Here is a 21,737-nt window from a genome sequence, read left to right on the forward strand (position 1 = left end):
TGTAATTGGGTAATCTGCTAATCATAGTGCTGACTGATCATCAGTTACTCGAGTTTAACCTACATTTTGGGGTCAAATTAATCAGACACAAAAAGTTAGTCAATATTAACTCTTTCCCCACCAGCATAAAAAAAAAAGAAAAAAAAAGTTGCCAGCCATTTTTGATCATTTTCACCAAAATGTTGTGGCCCTCAGTATGAATATCTGAACATACAATGTATAAAAAAGAATCGAGAGAGCTTTAAAAAAACAATCCTTCTAGCTTCATGCATTCTTTTTTTTATCAACACTTGAATGTGGATGTTTCATTAAAAAAACAAAAACATTTTGATCAAAAAGCGGAGAAAATCTAGTTTTTGTCAAAGACTACGTCGGGATCGAATTCAGAATGATGATCAAAACATAAATGGAGTAGATCACGTCCATCAACACCCCTAAAGCTTGCACCGTCCTATACCCCTTCATGGGTTCGACATTTCATTCAGTAACATTAGGCAGTTTTGATTTATATGATGTTTAATGTTTGATGATGTGCGTAAGCAATGCTTTTATCGCTTGTTTCTGCTTCTTCTCCGCCTGTGTTTTGATCTGGAGCTTCTGTACTCTTTCAGAAGATGCGTAATAGCGCCCCCTACAGTATAACAGTGAAAATTTTGTCAATGGCGGGGAAATAGTTAATAATATGCCTAATAAGTTTTAATTAGGTCAGAGGAACATACAGCACAAGAATATGAAGATCTGAAAATAAGGCAATTTCGAAATGTTTTCATTTTTATATGTACATCACCTCTGGGACCTTGAACATAAAATCAGCAAATGTCAATCTCCTGAACATGAAGGTTAAACATGTACATAGATGTACAGAAACACACATGCATAAGTGTGCACATTCTCACACACACACACGCTGTCAAGGTGATGCATTGACTTCACCTTCAGGCAGTAGATTTGGGCAGACAGAGCGCATCAGAGCCAATACAATGCTCACTAGTGATAGAAGATGTTGTCTCTCTCTTTCTCACACACACTCAACATCAGAGTTTCCTTTTCACCCACTCTATTCTTCTGTAGCCTTGCTGTATCTCAGAGGGAATATATTCCCAACCACGTTAAGTGAAATGACCTTCCTTGTAACAGAGACTCGGACAGATCTAAGCGGTCATATTCTTTTCTCTCTCTCTCTCTCATATACACGCATTTAAACACATCAAACACTGATAATATCATATTTGGTTGCATAACTAGTACCGGCCAATCTTTAGCAGTTGTATCAGATCCAGAACTAAGCCAATCAAGCCATCTCCAGACTAAGAGGCTTATGGGCTTAGCTGACTTAAACCAGACATTAAACTAGACTACATCCTAAGTGACTAGCTGGCTAATTACTTTTCTGTCTTAAAGCTTTAGTCATGCATCTAAAGAGCACAGACTTTGTAAAGAAAGGCTAACCAATTAACCCTTTAAGGGTTAGTTCAACCAGAAATCACATTTCCGGATTTTTCTCTGTGAAACATTAAAGTAGACATTTTAAAGAATGTTCCTACCATTTTTTTTTATTAAGTGAAAGATTTAATGGCCAATCAATCCCCAAAGAGAGAAAATTATACCAAGGCTGCATTTATTTCTTAAAAATTATAGTAAAAACTAGCCTGACTACGTCAGACTTCGTACTTCCGCTCAATTTCAGTTCGCTTCTGTACTCAGTCTGAGATATCGACCTGTCTTTCAGTTTTCCTCCGGCCTCAAAACAGCCGGCCAATCAACGAACAGAGGGCGGGCTGAGAGCCGTGACGTAGACGCTGATTGTACCGTGGATGCGTAGTTTTACTTCACATAATCTGCAAAAGTCGTTCACAGCCGTGTTCAGTCCGGTATTTCGCTCGATGGTTTTGTTTTTGCATCATACATGTGTTTACAGTTGAAGTTCAATGCGGCTGAGTCGGCACATTACACACTTCTTAACCAAACGTTATGTGATTGGCTTATTATGGAAATATTTTTCTTAATAATATAAAGATTTTATATAAGTCTATTTAAATTTTAAGTCTATAATATATTTCAAAATGTAATTTATTCCTGTGATGACAAAGCTGAATTTTCAGCATCATTAATCCAGTCTTCAGAGTGACACAATATGATAATTTACTTATTACTATTATTTTTTTGTCAAAAATGTTGAAAACAGTTGCTCTGTCAAATATTTTTGTGGAAACCATAATATATATATATTTTTTTCTTCAAGATTCCTTTATCAATAGAAGGTTCAAAAGAACAATTTATTTGAAATAGAAATCTTTAACGTTATCAAAGTCTTTACTGTCCCTTTTGATTAATTTAATGCAATTTAATCCTTGCTGAAAATGATAATAATTTCCTTTAAAAAAAATCTTACTAACCCAAACATTTAAACAGTAGTGTATGTAGTTTACATTTAAAAATGTTTCACAACTTAAAATTTCTCAGCACTATCTAGTGTAATTGCCATCAGTTTTATAATATACCATGTATCAAAAACTAATATTAAATTGTCAACCATTTTATTTTAATTTAGTTTTAGAATCATGAAGATGTATTCACTTCATTTCATTTTTTCCCAGTTATGATAGAATTATATGGTAAAAGAGCAGCGTGAACATTCTTCAAAACATCTTATTTTGTTTTCCACAGAAGAAAGATGGGTTTAGAACGTCATGAGGCTGAGCTAATGATGGAGAGGAGAGGAGAGGACAGGCCCATGGGCAGTACTGACCTTCTTTGTAGGAGCCTAAAGACAGAATTACCTCTCCAGACCCCCCTCTCCCTCCTGTCCGGAGCCACGGGTGTGATGCTTTTTCTAGGCCACCGCACACACCTCCAGCATCCCACAGTGCACCAATGTATCAATGTGGCCAACACAACAAAACAATGCTGTGTGTGTGCGTGCACATGACAGAGTGTGAACGTTATCGCTGTTGTTCCCTCCCCCTCCTCCACTCGTTCTCTCTCCAGGGACATTTGTAGACGAAATAGCTGCCCTTCCAAAATCCCCAAATTACCCCCAATCAACCCTGCCCTTCCACTTTCTGATCCTTCTGTGTGCGCATATGTGTGTGCGCGCAATGAGCATACGTGGGCTATTAGCACTCAAGGAGAACTCGTCAGACCCAACACCCCTGTAAAGGGCCTTTAGAGAACACTGGCACCACTGTCTTATCCAGCAGGGGAGCAGTTAGACCTCTTGCTGCCCTTAATGACCTCCATGATCACTTTGAGTCAAGGCAAAGCATAGATAACAGTGGCCGGATGTCAAAGTCACCTTCCCGCAAGCGACGGGAGGAACCAAAAAGGCTAGTTGGCCTAGAGGATGGGGACGGAGGGTACTATTTTTTGCTATGCTGGCTCGAACTGGTCCTGCGGCAACTCTGTTGCCCCCTCTGGGCTCAGTTGCTACAACGAAACTGTGGCACCAAAATGGCTCCCACTGCAGAGACGATGCGAGAGGATAAATGATTTGGCGCTGTGGTGAGGACTTGCTCACTTGTGTTTGTGCATGTGTGAGGGAGAAAGAACTGACAAGGTGACAAAGAACTACTGGCAGCAACGTCTCTTAATTTGTCAATATCAATATAAACAGCTCGGTGTTACCACTGGGGCGACAATCTGACATTACAACAAATAATATGCTCGCTTTTATTAAAGAAACAGCTGATATCATTTAGAGTCAGCATGAAATAAAAATTGCCCTATTTATTTTTATAATGGCCTTTTTTGGCCTAATTTAACGGTTTATGTTTTTTTTTAATGAAGAACAAAATGTTCTTCATTACATTTCATCAAAATATATAAAGTTAAGACAAAACTTTTTTCACTTCTGAAAAGATGATCAAAATAATAATGTTAACGAATATAGCAAAATAGCTACAAGCATTCTTTTAGGCTGCTGTAATGGGAAATGCAGCCTTTATAAAATATTGCCAATAGTTAACACAGTAATTTAATGGGTATTAGATTAACATTAATGCAATAAAGGCTACGGCAATAATAGCAAATTATAGATGCTCTCGAGGGAGAACTTGACCTTTAGCCTTCATGTCCCATCCACCATCTCGAGCCCCAGCAGCTAGAGGCTCGAATAAATATGATTCCTGGGACATTTCTTCCTCTCCACAATTGACTGCAAACTTGCTTTCAGGTTTCAGGTCTGCAACATCAACTTTACAGGGTGCAATCAATTCCTGACGGATCCAACTCCCAATCTCATCCTACATTTTTTAAAAACTGAATATTCAGTATCATGCGTAAATTCAATACATTGCACTCTGGAAGTAAAATAGATTGCAAATGCTCTTTCGTGCTGACTTTAAATTTAGATCTTACAACAACATTCAATTAAATGTGATTTAAATATTTTAAAAATAAAATATTAGCAAAAGTTTGTGGTCAGAGATTAACTGTGCAGTTTATGCATTACACTGATCAAAAGAGACAGTTAAGACATTTATAATATTACAAAAAAAAATCTCTTTTAAATATTTGCTGTTCTATTTAACTTTCTATTCATCAAAGAATCCTGAAAAAAATGTATCCCAGTTTACCCAGAAATGTTAAGCAGCACAATCAACATTGATAATTATCAGAAATATTTCTTGAAGCAGCAAATCAGCACATAAGAATGATTTCTAAAGGATCACGTGACACTGAAGACTAGCGTAATGATGCTGAAAATTCAGCTTTGACATCACAGAAATAAATCTCATATTCAAATATATTAAAATAAAAAAGCAGCTATTTGAAATTGCTATAATATTTCACAATATTACTGTTTTTACTGTATTTTTGATCAAATAAATGCAGCCTTGCTGAGCATAAGAGACTTCTTTTACAAACATTATCAACCCCAAACTTTTCAACAGTATAGTGTAAAAAATAAATAAATGTCATGATTCATCACATTATTCTAAAAGAGCTACACAACTGCTACTCCTTTCTGCTGATTTAGCCAAGACCACAGGAACAATGAACCTATAACATCATTACCATACAACAGCAATCCAATTAAACAAACTAGTTCCTCCCTTCATTATTTTGCGCCATATATTTTGTTGGACTAGGAAATACGTCACATTAAAGAAGTTAAATGCATTGCAGATGCTGTTTCATGCCGTTTTAAATGGGTATTTCAACGTTTAACTTAATTCAGCCACTTCATCTTAAAACGTGATAGTCATTCTAGCAAGTAAAAGCTGAATCTCTAAACACCCCATTACTGCAGCTCTAGAGTCTAGACATACACACTAGACAAACACACACAAACTTACACAAACAGACACTATTGTTGTGGTTGGGCTACAGGAAAAACGTAATCCTAAAATCACTGTGCGCACATGGGCGTACACACACACACACACACACACATTCTCTTAAGCTGGGATGGAAGAAGCCGATCTACTGTGGATGAAAGACATTCCTTATCATCAGCTTCCTCATAAAGGAACTGGAATAGAAGGTATTTACTCAGCGAGACGGACAGAGAGAGAGGGAGAGAGAGAGAGAGAGAGAGACGCAGCACTGAGCTGCTTCAAAGATTGTCACACTCTAATCAGAGAGAGAGAGAGAGAGAGAGAGAAAGTTCTTCCATTTCGGGTTAAATCCCTGTTTCATCCTGCATCTCTCTGTCTCTCTCTCCGGGTCATGAAGTCAAGTGCCGTACGAGTCCGTATTCAGCGCATCGTTTGTACATACACACTCACAGCCTGTTTTGATAAACATTCACATACATACACTGATAGACGGTCATTTTTGGTCTCGTAACCCCTGCTGAGAGCATATGCCTTACCCTCTTGTCATTGTGACACGCACACACACTTACACACAAGCACTTCAGATGAACTGACAGGCCAATCAAGCCCATGCTGTCATTTCATTTTAATGACTTGCCCTGTCACTCATTCGCTGTTCTAGGGAGCAGACGCACACTCACAGTCACTGCGTCACTAAATAGATGAGTTGAACATAACCTCCATTACCGAAGGAGAGGCGAGCCGAAAAACAAAACCCAAGAAAGGAACGCGGCTTTTAGACTGTTTGCTCTGGATGTCAGTTTATCATGACGCACCAGTGCTCTACATTGTGTGTTCATCGACTGATAAATTGCGGGGTGGTAACGCTGAAAGCCAAAATGTAAAAAGACTAGAAAACGAAAAAGGTGACATTGTCGGAATTTCCAAGGTGCTGATTTTGATGAGGGAAGCAACAGCAAATTTATAGAAACGCAGTAAGTCCTTGAAGAATGGTGCAAGAATCTGGATCAAATCTCTATCAAAAAACTGCATAACTCAAACTCTCAAATCTGATTGGATGAGCCACGTTCAAAGTCACTAAAAATTACTATATAAAGACATGACGTCACATTCGATATTAGATTTTCACTGTAAACATCAAAAACTGTGGCAGAAAAAATATCACAGCAATTATTAAAAATAATTTTGACAGTTTATTTAACATATTTTTCCTCATAACCAGACTTTAAGGAACATTAAATGACTCTTTTTATATTTTCATACTGCAAAAAAAATTTCAAATAAAAACAATATTTGTGAATAAAATGTCTTACATTGAGTTTGCAGTGTTTCAGTAGGGCCTTCCTATAGAGTGCTGTGTAGTAATATGCGGCTGGCAAAGAGCATTCGCTTAAAGGATGGTATTACCGCATTCCCCACACTTACAAACACACGGGCTGGGGCGCTGCCACGACAACTGAAACCATGACAGTGAGAGGGGGGTTGAGAAAACAGCCAAAAAATCCAATGATCACGGTGTGACTTCGGCCCAGAGAGAAGCACACACTCGCATTCGTACACCTCCATAATTACAGAGGAGAATGTTCGAGACAGAGACAGACAGATAAGATTTTAATTAGCAGCTGATTTATGCAAAGCGTTCTGACGTGTACGTTTTGATTTTTTTTAACAATCCTATGCCAAAAGCACATAAAATACTGACCAAGCTAACACTAAGAAGTGATGGTCAAGGTATAGACAATGCATGTCATTTAAATAAAATGTTGCTCCAGACTGTTAAAGAATGTCAAGGGCATGACCTTTGTCCCCATAACCTGAGCTACATTCACAGATAATTCACGCCTGGAGTAGGTGATGGATTATTTACATACAGACACATCCGTTTGATGCTGATCGTCTATAAGTGCTGATTTCAGACTAACTGTGAGTGAAAGCTGGTGCCATTTCATGCTGCAGCTTTCTCTCCTTTTTCCCTCCTCTCTTTGTCTCCATCTTCCTTGGATTTAATCTGAGCGTCTTTATTTAAACAGTTTTCGGTGTAACTTTGTGTAGCTGTGTAACATCTGTGTGTCTTTTTGTCCGTGTTGCTAAGCGGACAGGGCAGTGGTATCTAGTTAATAATGAGAGCAATTGAGACCAAGGAGGTGAGAAGGACATTTCAATCTTTCCTGCTTCCTTTCATTTATATTTACAAAAGCCTCGCTCACAAAAACCTAAATGATGGATTCTAGAATTAAAAATTACAATTATAAAACAAAAATGTCAAGACACAGCAATTCTATGTAAGTGACATTCAATGTAGAAAAACATAAATACAAAAATAACTCCAATAGAATTAAAAAAAAATTTTTACAAATAAAAACAAAAATAACATATACAAAAGACAATAAAAAATAAACGATATGTTTTTTTTTTTAAATATTACAAATACATCTAAAGCACACAGTTTATTAAAAACAATTAAATCACCAACAACGAAATGGAAAACCCCAAAATGAAAAGGCACCGTGGTGAAATGCATAAACAAATGGCTTCGATCCCAACGAAATTCATGAGCTAAGAAAAATAAAATAAAAACTCAAACGATTTCCTTAAATGAGCTGCGTTATTGATAAAGCATTTCCAGCGCGTGCAGGATCAATCCTTTATCATTTTTAATTTTCCGCTCCGCTGCATTGAGCTCTTGTGAGGAAGACCAGGGTGCTTTGAGAGTCAAAATGCCCTTTAAAGGAGGACTTTAAAGAATAAATTATTTTAGCAGAAAACTATTTTTTGTTGTTGCATGAATTAAAAAGAAAAACATCTTAAAATAAGATAAGCTGTGAATTGTAGCCTACAGAATTTAACAGTGGCGGCGAATAAATGACATCTTATCAGGTCGTTTTATTTATTTTTTTAAACGCATGTTTGTTCATAAAATATTTTCACGATGCATAAATGAAAAAATAATGAAAAATAATTTCTGCATTGCTGTAGTAGCTACCTCGCTGCAGGACCAGTGAGAGAGATAGAGAGAGAGAGAGAAGGAGAGAGAGAGCACGAAAGTTTTTTTTAATGTCATTCCAATGCGCTCGGCCGTGTCACGAGAGATGAACAAAACTTACACAGCATTCTCTTTATCATCCCTCGTTCGCTCATATTTTTTTTGTCTCAGTGCATCGCTCTCTCGCACTACAGAGGTCAACTGTGAAGGGAAACGTGTGTTTTGAGGACCATGGCACCTGCTACTAATTAAACAGGGATTGCGGGTCCAAAAATATTTTAGTTGTTAAAAGACCGGGCTTTTACAGGTGTTGACTGGACCAAACGTCACTCTAGTTAAGCGGCTAACAGACACACTGAAGGCCGTTTGATGGCATGCGTATGACAGTCGCACGCGCATCTGCCAGCGTCTCGTGCAACCAAATATGCCACACACACACAATCACAGATCTCACACACTCACTTCTGGAGCTTCTCGGCTTCTAGAAAATTCTACAACGTCTGCCTTATATTTCTTGTGAAGTTTTCGTTTTCAGCCTAATTTCGTATCGATTAAGCAACACGAGCCAACACCTCGACTAAAAAGCGTTGCGCGTGCCGGTGGTCAGTGCGCATACTAGAGCAAGGACTTTGGGCACGAGAGGCATCTTCAACGCAGAACAAGCGTGACACTATTACCACATTTAAAGACTTATTATTACAGAATATGCCACGAATACAAATACAATCATATCTCTATTGGAACTGACTTACCGATAAGCATGTTGTGGGAAAAATATCCTGGTTTCCAAAAAGAAACCAACCAAAAGACAAAAACTAGCGCAGGAAAATCAGAAGGGTTAATAAATATTCTCCGACAGTTCGATATGTGACTTTTCCCCTCAGATTTCTCACTCTTCGATGAGTCTCACTCTTGTTTCTGGTCCTAGAGTTGATGTGTCAGAGGGAACGTTACACACGCGCGCAGTGCTCCGCTGATCTGCGCGCCCTCGACGGGGAGGAGGAGGAGGAGGAGGAGGAGGAGGGAGAGTATGATCGACAGTCTTTTACCCCCATCTACACCCCCACCACCTTCTCTCTCTCGCTCTTTTTGCTGCCTGCCGCTTAACCTGAACGAACGGCACAGATGGGAAAATTAGCTGGTGCTATTTTCTCCTTTCATGGTCCTTGATTTCGGCTAAATAATTCTGTGTGCGTCTGTGAAGGGGGGTGGTATTTTTCTACCTACAATGATTCTAGATAATTTAGCAGACATAGGATACTCTCAATGATACATTTACATGGATTAAAACTAAACCATAGCCAATTATGAAGAAAAAAATATGTTTGTTTTGTATTACATATCAAGTGGGATACTGCATTTATTATACAACAATCATGTAATTGTTTCAGACAAAACCCGGACGGTTAAGGCCTGTTCACACCAAGAACGGTAACTGTAAAGATCACTATAGCTTTAAATGGTCACTTTAAATGGTAACACTTTCCAATAAGGTTCATTAGGCTAGTTAACATTAGTTTGTCTTAACTAACATGAACTAACAATGAGCAATACATTTGTTACAGTATTTATAGTTAATAAAAATCCAGCTGCTCATTGTTTGTTCACCATGCATTAACTAATTTTAACAAATACAAACTTTGATTTTAATAATGTATTAGTAAATGTTGAAATTAATATTAACTAATAAATGCTGTAGATGTATTGTTCATTATAATTCATGTTAACTAATGTAGTTAACTAAAGAATCTTATTGTAAAGTTGTACCCTATAAATGAACCATCTCTTTAAAGTTGGGTGGATTCTGATTGGCTGTCAATGTTTCTATCTTTCAAGAATGTTCCAAAAGAAGCCAAAGTATCAAGCTGATCAAGCCCGTCTGGAACAGCATAGCATATGTGAGTGGAACGGCAGAGATTCACAATCACGTCATAAATAAACAGGTACAGGTACAGGCTACATTTAATAACTTTGCAATCATTAAGAAATAGGTTAAGTACGCATATGTGTAGTATGAATACAATCAGGAGAAAGTACATTCAACATGTTGCCACTATCATGTGACCTACAATGACAGTCAGATTGCATCACCAGCATTTAAAACTCTCCCTGGACTCATGGGATGCTCCGTTGAAAATGCACTGTACAGAAACCCTTCGCCTATGTTTCATAAATACTGCAAATTCGGACATACAACTCATGTCACATCTTTTCACCTATACAGTAGGGAAATAAGCATATTTAGACATTCTCCAATCTCAAATCAACCAACTCTCCACAGAACAACCTGAAACACATACTTAATCTTTCAGGAACATTTCACTCCCTGTTCTGCACAACCGACATACCTTGATATAGAACAAACAAGTGAACTGAGACAAACCGTGAATCGTCAACCACCTGCCTGATCAGAAAAAAATTAACCAGTGTAGTCTGTGAATGATTGCGAGAGAACAGAAACCGAACAGGAAATGTTTCTGGAAAGATTTTAGACCATATTCACATTACAAAATATGGCTTTATTTTTTTCAATAAATCTGATGGCTGGTATTATTACAGCATGGTATCTCCATCAGTGCTCTGGGGCATTTTGGACCCCCTACTGGTGCCATAAACACCTCTCCCAGAGTTTCCCCTGGAGGTCTTTGTGTCTGTACTGGAGAGTGGCCTTGGCTGTATTTGACAAATGACTAGAAAGAAAAGAGGTGCTCTTCATCTTTGTACAGATTATTCAATTCTTTCTTTTTCTTTAACATACAGTTAAATCCCTGAAATTACCTTCCTGCATCATCTTTGCTTCCAGGTATGTACTGTGACCATGACTCCTCTCGCTCAACATATCACGTAATATTGTAGATATAGCCCAAACAGTGATCCGATGTATGCCGGTTCTGTGTGCATATGTGTATGTGTTTCATTTTGCTCAGCCTGAAGCTCTGAAGCTCTGAGACATTAGCGGTGACAGCAGAGACAGCTGTGCCCTCTTCCTGCCAAAATACTTCCGCCATCCATCCATCCATCCATCCATCCACACACACACACACACACACACACACACACACACACACACACACACACACACATAGATTAGTGTTTGTCTGTGTGTTGTGCTCAAGTAAGAGAACAATTTAATACAATCAAATTATTGATTTGGCCTCTTTAACACTAGAACTGCCATGACGGTCATTTTGACCGTTTTGAATTTTATATCTGCAATAACTTTGTTGCAATAAATCCTGCTGGTACCTGACTTTTCCTAAAAGTGTCTGAATTTTCATTTAAAATGTTTTTCATATAAATTACACATAAGGCAAAAAAACCGAATTAACATATTTCGGCCATAGACGGTCAGATTGACCGCACTGAATTCCGCGGTATTATACATACCAATATACACAACAATAAAATGTGGTAAAAAAAACCCACAAAACATATTCCACAACAAATCATTTAAATGTAATGAAAAAAATGAAATGTAACAGAACAAGAATGAAAAAATAACTATAAACAAGCCAAAATGAAATCGGCTACTTTCAAGCGAAAGTGAAAGTAAGCGGCGTTGGGCTCACGTAACTCTCTAATTAGAATCAAAATGTTTCAACATTTGCGATGTATTTGGATGGTAAACTATTCTTTATTATAGGCTTTGTACTTCACTCACGTTCCAATATCGACGGAAAAAAATCATCCTTCACATGCGCAAAATGGTACGAATTGTACTACTGACTATATAAACAGAGCAGGGGAATTTTTATATGTTAGGTTGACTATTTTATTATTATATTTTATTATGGCTATAATGAACAGGCTGCGATGTCAAGATTGCAATGCTGGAATATGGTGTGTACGTGTGTGTGTAAGGCGCGGGCGCGATCGAACAGTGTAAACATGAAAATAGGCTACTCCGTCATTTTGTTGAGGACATCTACGGATATTATTATTTATAGATGTATAATTAAACTTGTTTAAATGTACAGTTTGGTGTTGTTTTGTTTTTAAAAGATATCCTAATACAATAAATGCATTAATCTCTCAATTGGGTTTTTATCATTAAAGATATAGAGTTTGGAATCTAGCGGTCAAAATAATAGATGGAATTCTGGCACTTCTAGTGTTAAGAGCATCAAATTAGCATTTTCATCTCTCATTTTAGATAAAAGAACAGTTCGTCATTATTTACGTATATTCCATATATTCCATTTTTTTCCATGGAATATACACAAATAATTTGTGAGCTGTAGCGGACGTGCATGACTTCAGAAGAATCAGAATATAGAATCTCTGTTTTCGTGTTCTAATAGTGTTTTTTTAGTTCCATTGGAAATATGGAAATATTCTTTAGAGATCATTTTTGTGTGTTTCACAGAAAAAAAAATGAAAGCATTCAGATTTGGAACGACATGAGGGTAATTAAATAATTCCAAACTATGCCTTTAAACTAAAACCACATTCAAAAAAACATGTCTCAAGACATGTAGCCACACAATTGCATGAGCAAATTGTAGAGAACACTGAGTACTTGTCAAAAGTTCTCAAAAGTCAAAACTGTTCCTGAATAATTTGAATAATTCAGCAATTAGTCTTCAAGCCTTCAGTTTTCCAGAGTGCAGTAGGGCGTATTACAAGAGGTGATGGGCAGGTGGAGGAGGAAGTGATTTACTCCTCCAGTAGCGTTAAGAGTCTATTACAGCTGCAGACAGACATTCAGAGCAGTATCATGACCTTAGCGTAGCGCTCAGTGAAAATCCTTTCAGCTGAAAACATAGCTGATGTAACTAAAGCAGCCTGCCAATCAATCCCATCATTCAGAACCATTGGAAAACATACAAACGCCATACATGCGCTTTTGCCAATACCTAAAATACAGTGAGCATTTCATTTCAAAGGGTCCTACTGCTGTGAGCTAGTCTTTGTTTTCTTGTTTCCTCTCATAATTTACTTGCAGCTTTATTCCAAATGGCTGCTACGAGCACATGGTAGCGTCTCACTGCCTGGTAATGCTAGCCTCCTCCATCTGCCTCCTCAACACTTGCACAGGTCCAAGCGAATCTGACTGATAACACGGACTGTCAAACAGAAAAACTGCTGATTAAGTCAAGAGAGAGAAACTGGCAGCTTGAGATTTTCGAGGCTGATAAGATCCCAGTTTGCTTAGGGAATGATAAAGCCGGAAAATAAAGTTTTTTTTACTGCCGTTCACCAGTTAAAATTGAAGCGTCTGAAAATGAATGCATCTGTTTGCCTGGATTTTTTTTGTTGAATTGATCTATTTTTGTTTTTTAAATAAATTATATTACGAGACAAATTTACTATCATTATAACAAGTGCCTATTTATAGCAGTACATACAAAATATCTTAAAGTTACCCTATAGTCAATAATTTTATCCCTTAAAACTCATCTTTGATCACCAAAATGACACATGTAAAAGAAATTTCCTTGAAAAAACATTCTTGCCTTGAAATAGCCTGAATGTAACTCTACACCCTTGCCTCATTTAGTATGCGCCGTTCCATGAATATGCAAATTAGCCCCGCCTCCAGTCACTCGCACCAGCTCAGAGATCCACTCGTTGACGATCACACGTTGACCTGATTGGTTACAAGGTCATTTGTGACGTCAGAAACACCAGCGATTTCAAACCACGTTTTTGAGACAGTATTCACTGCAGTTTTAAGGAGAAAATCCTCAGTGATGGTGTTTGACTTATGAATTTGTACATGGTTTTCCTTTAGCAAATTAAAAACACCACTTAGACATTAATATATAAGGGACTTTAATATATAAAGAGTTCGATGCAGATTATTTCCTTTATTTGCATGATTTTATTATTATTATTATTATTATTATTATAAGAAACATACATGAAGAGATTTGTGTGGATTTGAATTAGCAGCCAATGAATGCAAAACATTTGCTGTAAAAGTGAATGTACATTTTGAACAAAACAAACTAAGAGATTTAATGCCACTAGCAATATGAATATCCGTGAGAGAAAGAGTTTTCACACACTTAACCTGGAAAATCGAAGTACAAAAAGCCTTACAACCTAAAGCAAACAACATCCCACAACTGTTGGCGCTGCCGCTGCATGACACTATGGAATAATGACAGGGGCTGGGGGGAGGACAAAGAGAGCGAATACATATGTGTATTTAGGGAGAGAATGGAAAAGAGAATGGAAAGAATGGAGTTCGAGTCTTAAGCACCTGGGAAAGAGAAGGAGAGAGAGAAAGAGAGACTGGAAAACCAGTAAAAAGAAGTCCATAAAGCAGAGGAAAATATGAGAGTAAAGGTCGAGCAAAGGAATGACTCTTGCAATCGTGCTTTAAGCCATTTGTTTTTGAGAATTTCTCTTGTGTTTAAAAAAGAAAGAAAGAGAAGGTCATACAGGTTTGGCACGGCATGAAGGTGAGTAAATGATGACGGCATTTTCATTTTTCAGTGAACTATTCCTTTAACTTCTGAAAAAGACTATTTGTGTGTGTGTGAGTGTGTGTGTGTGTGTGTGTGTGTGTGTGAGTGAGTGAGTGAGAGAGATTTATCACAGTCATGCGCAACATTACCCTACTTTGATTAGATGCTGAGATATATCCAACACACAGAAGCACACACACAGATAGGCTGTCTGCCAACATAGTGTCATATGGAGCTTGAGGTTGCTTCCTGCACATCATTTCCTGTGCTGGCCTGTCACTGCCCATCAGAGCACTGAAGAGATCTGACACTGACAAGAGCTGACAGAGGAAAAACACACACAACACAAACACTCCCTGACACCAACACACACATAAACAACAACACACTGAACACACACGTACACACAGCACAGACCCTAACTCACACTACAACAACAAATTCAAAACCCAACACAAACAGCATACACAAACATGTCAAGAAAAATCTAAATGACAATATTATGACAATAAGCAACATCTACTAGAAGGTAATATTTTGATTAGAGTAGAGATGTCAATAAAAAAATTAAAAAAATAAAATAACATTACGCTACATATATATGGAAATTTCAAATGAATGCTGTTCTTTTCAACTTTCTATTCATCACAGAGTCCTGAAGATAATGTATGTCTGTATTTCACAAAAATATTAAGTAGCACAACAATTTTTTGAATATAAAAAACTTGTTAAAACATTATTATTATTATTATTTTTTTTAATAAGAATTATTATTATTTTTTGCAGCAAATCAGCATATTAGGATGATTTCTGAAGGATCATGTGACACTGAAGACTGAAGTAATTAAGCTGAAAATTCAGATGTGACATTTAAGGAATAAAATTACATTTTAAAATATATTCAAATATATAAAATATTTTTTTTATATATTATATAATATTTCACACTACTGTATTTTTGACCGAATAAATGTAGCCTTGGTGAGCATAAACATTAAAAACAAAATGTCTTGACACGTCTTTCAAAAACATTAAAAAATAAATATTTAATAAATATATCAAATATAAATAGAAGTATTTTTGTAATATACATATTTTTTATGATGCAGTAAAAAGATGTACACAATAGTATAAAAAATAATATTACAAAATAAATAGACATATGATACAAAATCCTTTAAATAATGTTCCACAATAAAACATGATGAACTGTGTGTCTATGGGAATTCAAATCCTCTCTCCAACATTCAAATGAACTCCCCATAATATGAGTGTCACAATGAATCTGAAGTGATTTGCTGAGAATGTAAAACCTGAATATTTCACAGCAGCATATTAGCCTGAGTCAAACACATACACTCCAGTGACCTGCGCTCAATGTCACACACAAGCACACACACTCGCACTGGACCCCTCTTTGTTCTGGGGCAGCATCTGTTTGGTCTGATAAAGGGATTAGGACATCCATTCCCCTGACCAGCCAATGGGGTTTAACCACACTGAGAATAACAGTGTGAGTTGAGTGTGTGTGATAGACGGCATCAGAAACAGAGAGGAAGACTAGAATCGTGCTGTACACAAGACTGTAATGTTTATTCTCATAGTGTGTGAGTGTAAATCCAGATTGTGCCATTTTTCGCCTGAACGAGAGAAATGATGAAATCCTAATTACACGCTACAGACATCACCCCAAGCAAAGTCTCGCTCAGTCAAGCGCTGCCCAATAAAACACGCGCTCAGAACCTTTAGCCTTCTCGACATCCCGCTCTCTGTCCTTCCTCTTCATCTGCATGAAAAGAGTTGTTGCGCAGCTAAAACATGAGAACAGCCATGTATAATTGGGAAAATAATTCGATGTCAAGAAAGACACTCGCGCACAAACTCCACTGCATACACACTGATGAATGGTAACGTGTAATAGAGTGGAGTGAGACAGGCGTTTGTGATTTGTTCACTGTCGGTTTAGGGAATCATTGACAGAGTTGCTGACAGGACACATTATGCCCTTGTGATTTAAAACACAGATGACGATGATGACGGTGATGAGGAGACTGATGACAACAGCCATGATGCTGATGTTGATGATGTTAATGCCACTGTGATTTTTTTAGTAATAAATACTACTTCCCCCTCTCTCTGCCTCTTTCACCCTCTGTTCCTGTCGTTCTGCCATACTTTATCATTAACTGCAGCCACCCGGAGCAGCCAACCGGAAAATTTCCATCATGAAACACTAACTCATCTGCATATTACAGCCCTATTCGCTCACTACCCGTGCATAAATTAATACATGAATAACAATGAAAGACCCAGTGTCTCTCTCTGAACCGAATGTGACGTTCCTTTGGTAAAATGTTACGCTGTAAAATCTCCTCATGCTTGAATGTGCTCCAAGGTTGAATCCATATACTTCGTGTGTGTGCGTTGTGCTTCATTTGTCCGACCTCTAGTTTTACATTTTAATAATCCGCAATTGTACAGGACACTACATTAAAGCAGACGTGTGATATTTTTGTGCCATTAAAATACTGTACTTTTTGTGCACAGTAAGCTATTGTTGAATTCCTGAAGACTGTAAAAAGCTTTGCTGTTTGTTGGCAGTGGCCCAACCCAGCAGCACTGGATCAACCAATGGTGTGAGTTTGGGGCGGGGCTACCTGTTTGACAGACCAATCGCAGATAGGGGGCAGTAGGAATGCTTGACAATGTCATAAATGTAGAAATTCTGTTTTATGGTGTAAATAAATAAATAAAATGAAATCACACACAGCAGTTTTACCAACAATTCAAACGTTCTAGAATAAGAAAAAGGAAATAATTATTTTTGTGGCATTATTATAGTGGCACAAAAATTACATCATCTTTAAAGAAAAAAATTGTTGGACAGAGAAAAACAGACTAGTAAACTCTTCCATCTTGCTCTCAGAGAACTGACAAGAGACCAAGTGAAGAGTAATAGGGTGAAATGATGAAAGAGAGAAGCTGTGAATAATCGAACGAAAAATGGTGATAAAAGAGGAAAGTCGGAAGAAGAGAGAGAGAGAGAGAGAGAGAGAGAGAGAGAGAGAGAGAGAGAGAGAGAGAGAGAGAGAGAGAGGTACTTTGGAATGGCAGAAAAAACGCAGCTGTGCAGACACACTCATGCAGAAAATTTCAGACTTTAATAAATCACACACACACAGTCACTATAATCCAATACCTCATGCTGCATTAGAGGAGACCAGAGACGGACATCATGAAAGACAGAGAAAGACAAACGCGGGACCAGCATAAGCATGCAAAACACAAATCCACAGCACACACAGATGAAGCACTGTACCAAAAAATACCAGCATGTGTTCACTAAAACATTGGTATAAATGACACACACACACACACACACACACACACACACACACACACACACACACACACACACACACATGCGTATATATGCTATTTAGCAGACGTCTTTCATTCAAAGATCTTCACAATACAACACAATTCTATACCCTTGAAGATTCTTCAGGTTAAGGGTACTTGTTAAAGGTCACCATTAGTAATTTGGTTTTTCAAAAACCAATGCAAATACCAATATCAAGAGAGCATGGTGGCTGATGACAATGTGGCCAATATGGCCATGACATTTAAAGTAAATATTTTATAAATAATATTTTTCAATGATCAAATGTAGTAATTTAATAAAATTGTATATAGTTAATATTACAATACATACAGTTGTGGTCAGAATTATTGGCACCCCTGGTAAATATGATCAAAGATGGCTGTAAAAATAAATCTGCATTGTTTTTCGCAAAAATCGAACCCTTCATTGAAGTAAAATAATTGAAAGTGGGGGGAAAAAATCACATTATGAAATTATTATTCATGAGGCCACGATTATTATCACACCTAGAATTTCTTATGAGTAAAATATCTCTGAAGTATATTCCCACTAATATTTACATTTATTAGCACACCAGCGTGACTAGGAACATGAAATTGTCTAGCTATGACTTCTTCTTCACAGGAGTAAAAATATGAGGAAACACAAAGGCCAAATTCCCTTAATCATCCATCACAATGAGTAAAACCAAAGAATACAGTTCTGATGTGCAGCAAAAGATTGTTGAGCTTCACAAAATAGAAAGTGGCTGTAAGAAAATAGCTAAAGCATTGAACATTCCCATTTCCACAATCAGGGCAATAATTAAAAAGTTCAAATCAACTGAAGATGTTACGAATCTGCCTGGAAGAGGACAAGTGTCTATATTGTCTTCAAGCGAATAGGAATGTTTGAGTTGCCAAAGACTCTCAAAGGATCACAGATGGAGAATTGCAGAGATTAGTTGAGTCTTGGGGTCAAAAATAATAATAATAATAATAATAATAATTCAAACAACCCCTACATCGCCACACGTTGTTTGGGAGGGTTCCCAAACAACATGTGGAAAAATCCTCCTCGCTCATCCAAAAACAAACTCCAGCATATTCAGTTCTCAGACACGACTGGAATTTCAAAAGGGACCGGATTTTATCGTCAGATGACACTTAAAAATAGTTTTTTGCCAGAAATCCCACCAGATGGGTTTGGTGCAAACAGGGATAAAAAAAAAAGTACCCCATGCCCACATTTAAATACACTGCTGGATTTTTAATGTTGTGGGCCAATTTTTTTTTTTTTTTTGCTGGAGGTCCTGGACATCTTATTTAAATACATGGTATCATGGATTCTATCAAATACCAACAGATAAAAAATCTAAACCTGACGGCCTCTGCTAGAAATCTTATAATGGGCCATGGTTGGATCATCCATCAGGACAATGATCCAAAACAAACATCAAAAACAACAAAAAAATGTGTCACTGAGTACAAAATTAAGCTTCTGTCATGCCATGGCATGGTCTCTGATCTCTTGTCAGGTGTTCTCCAAACTCATCAGGCATTATAGGAGAAGACTCAGAGCTGGTATCTTGGCAAAAGGAGGTTGCAGAAAGTATTAAATAAAAGGGTGCAAATTATTGTGGCCAACGTGTTTTGGAAAAGCATTTATTTAAAAAATGTTCAGCTCTTAGTTGGGATCGAAGCTGAAATTGTCATGTTAGCAGACTGATCTTTACTCACACATGAACAGCAGAACCACTATTTAGTGCATTTGTCAAGGGGCAGCCTGAGAAAAGACTGCCAATCTCAGCAGTCATATTACCTAACATACCCATGATGCACCTTTCTGGGGATTAGGTTGGTGAGGGTATTGAGATAAGGGGAAGGACAGATAAGAATGAGGTGAAATGAAGAATGAGAGAGAAGAGTTGGAAAATAAAGAGAAAAGGGTAGAAGGGGAAATATGTTTTAAAATAGATGGGGTGAGGTAAAATGGTCTGTCAGCTAGAGTGGACCGTTAACAGTGTCTGTGGACAAAAGCAGATGCTCTGAGGGATTTAAACAGTACAGTCTTATTAGCAAATGTTTATATATGCATACAATCCAAACATCTTTTTTTTTTTTTTTTATTAAAAGCTAAGCTAATTTTGGCACAAAATAAAAGATAGACATGATGCCCTCTGCATGCACATATCGTGTGTGTGTGTGTGTGTGTGTGTGTGTGTGTGTGTGTGTGTGTGTGTGTGTGTGTGTGTGTGTGTGTGTGTGCAGTCATGCTGATTATGTGGGTTTCGGTACAGGGGCCTGGAGGAATCAACAGAAGGTGAGCAGTGATAAGACTGTAACTGTGTGTGTGTAGTGTGTGTGTGTGTGTGTGTGTGTGTGTGTGTGTGTGTGTGAGTGTCTCCGTAAATCAAGTTTCCAGGCTTTTGCCTTTCCCTACTGACATGAAAGTGAAATAAACACACACACACAAACATGTACCAACACAAATGCCTTTAATTCTTCTAAAATTGATTTCCAGTCTTACCATAGGCAATCTAAAATTTAGTTTTAATCGCTGACAAGTGGAATGATTTCTAAAATGTTTTAAGTACACTACAGTGAACTCTAGAATGCTACAATCCTAGAACGCATATCAGTTATAGGCCCGGTTTCACAGACAGGGTTTAGATTAAGCCAGGATAAGGCCTTACTTCAGTTAGGACATTTAAGTGGCTTTTATAACTGTGCCTTAGGCACAAAAGAAGATATTTTAAAGAAGGTTGGTAATTAAACAGTTGCTGGTCCCCATTGACTTCCATAGTATTTTCTTTTCCTACTATGGAAGTCAATGGGGTCCATCAGTCGTTTGGTTACCGACTTTCTTCAAAATATCTTCTTTTGTGTTCAGCAGAAGAAAGAGAGTCATACAGGTTTGGAACAACTTGAGGGTGAGTAAATGAGGACAGCATTTTCATTTTTGGGTGAACTATCCCTTTAAATAGCAAATACATTTGCGCCTATTTGTGCGCCCATGGCGTGCTGGTCTGAAAACGAGGTGTGTTCAGGCGCATTGTTGGCGAATTGCTATTCTGAGGCAACTGAAATAGACTGCGCCATTGACTAAGGGTGTCACGATTCTCCAAATCCTCGATTCGATTACATTTTCGATTCTAAAGTCACGGTTCGATTCAATTCTCGATTTGTTTGATTGTAAAAAAAAATGCATCACAATAAGTGTATTGTGATTGTCACTAACATTTTTCACTAACATTCAAAACTGAATTTTATTAGGTTTAGTGACAACATGTTACAATGTTTACGTGGTACAATTTCTGGTAAGCTACGCTTTTATTTCAATTCAATTATTGTTATTTGATTTAATATTGACTCATTTGGATAAATATTAGGTAGGAAAACTCACCTAATGCTGTAAACATACAGAGAGCCCTATCAAGCTGGTAGTAGGCTGTTATTTAAGGTTACAAATAATTAAATATATTGCGTTTTTTAAATTATAATAACAACTTTATTTAATGATATAAGTAAAAAATATGATATGTAATATAGAACACATATTTAGCAAAATACTCTCTATAGCAATTTTTTTTCTTGCCAACTACGTGCCTTACTATAGCCTATATATTATGGTCATTAAATGGCTTTCCTGAGGTAAATGTCACATAATTGTTCTCCAGCTATGTTATTGACCTC

General features: G+C 37.3%; 1 protein-coding gene across 4 annotated transcripts in view; it reads right to left on the reverse strand.

The window, feature by feature from the left end:
* The window catches only part of znf385c (zinc finger protein 385C), a 99,927-nt gene that overhangs the window by 41,365 nt on the left and 36,825 nt on the right, over positions 1-21,737 (reverse strand). Inside the window, exon 1 of one of the 4 annotated variants that reach the window (XM_084424014.1) lies at positions 9,015-9,211. The exons of the other annotated variants lie outside the window; for them this stretch is intronic. Coding sequence (XP_084280140.1) covers positions 9,015-9,024 — 10 coding nt within the window. The 5' untranslated portion in view covers positions 9,025-9,211. Of the gene's footprint in view, positions 1-9,014; positions 9,212-21,737 lie in introns of those variants that run through there. 4 annotated transcript variants of the gene reach the window in all.

This window comes from Rutilus rutilus (genome assembly GCF_951802725.1).
Source record: "Rutilus rutilus genome assembly, chromosome: 1".
Classification (NCBI taxonomy): domain Eukaryota; kingdom Metazoa; phylum Chordata; class Actinopteri; order Cypriniformes; family Leuciscidae; genus Rutilus; species Rutilus rutilus.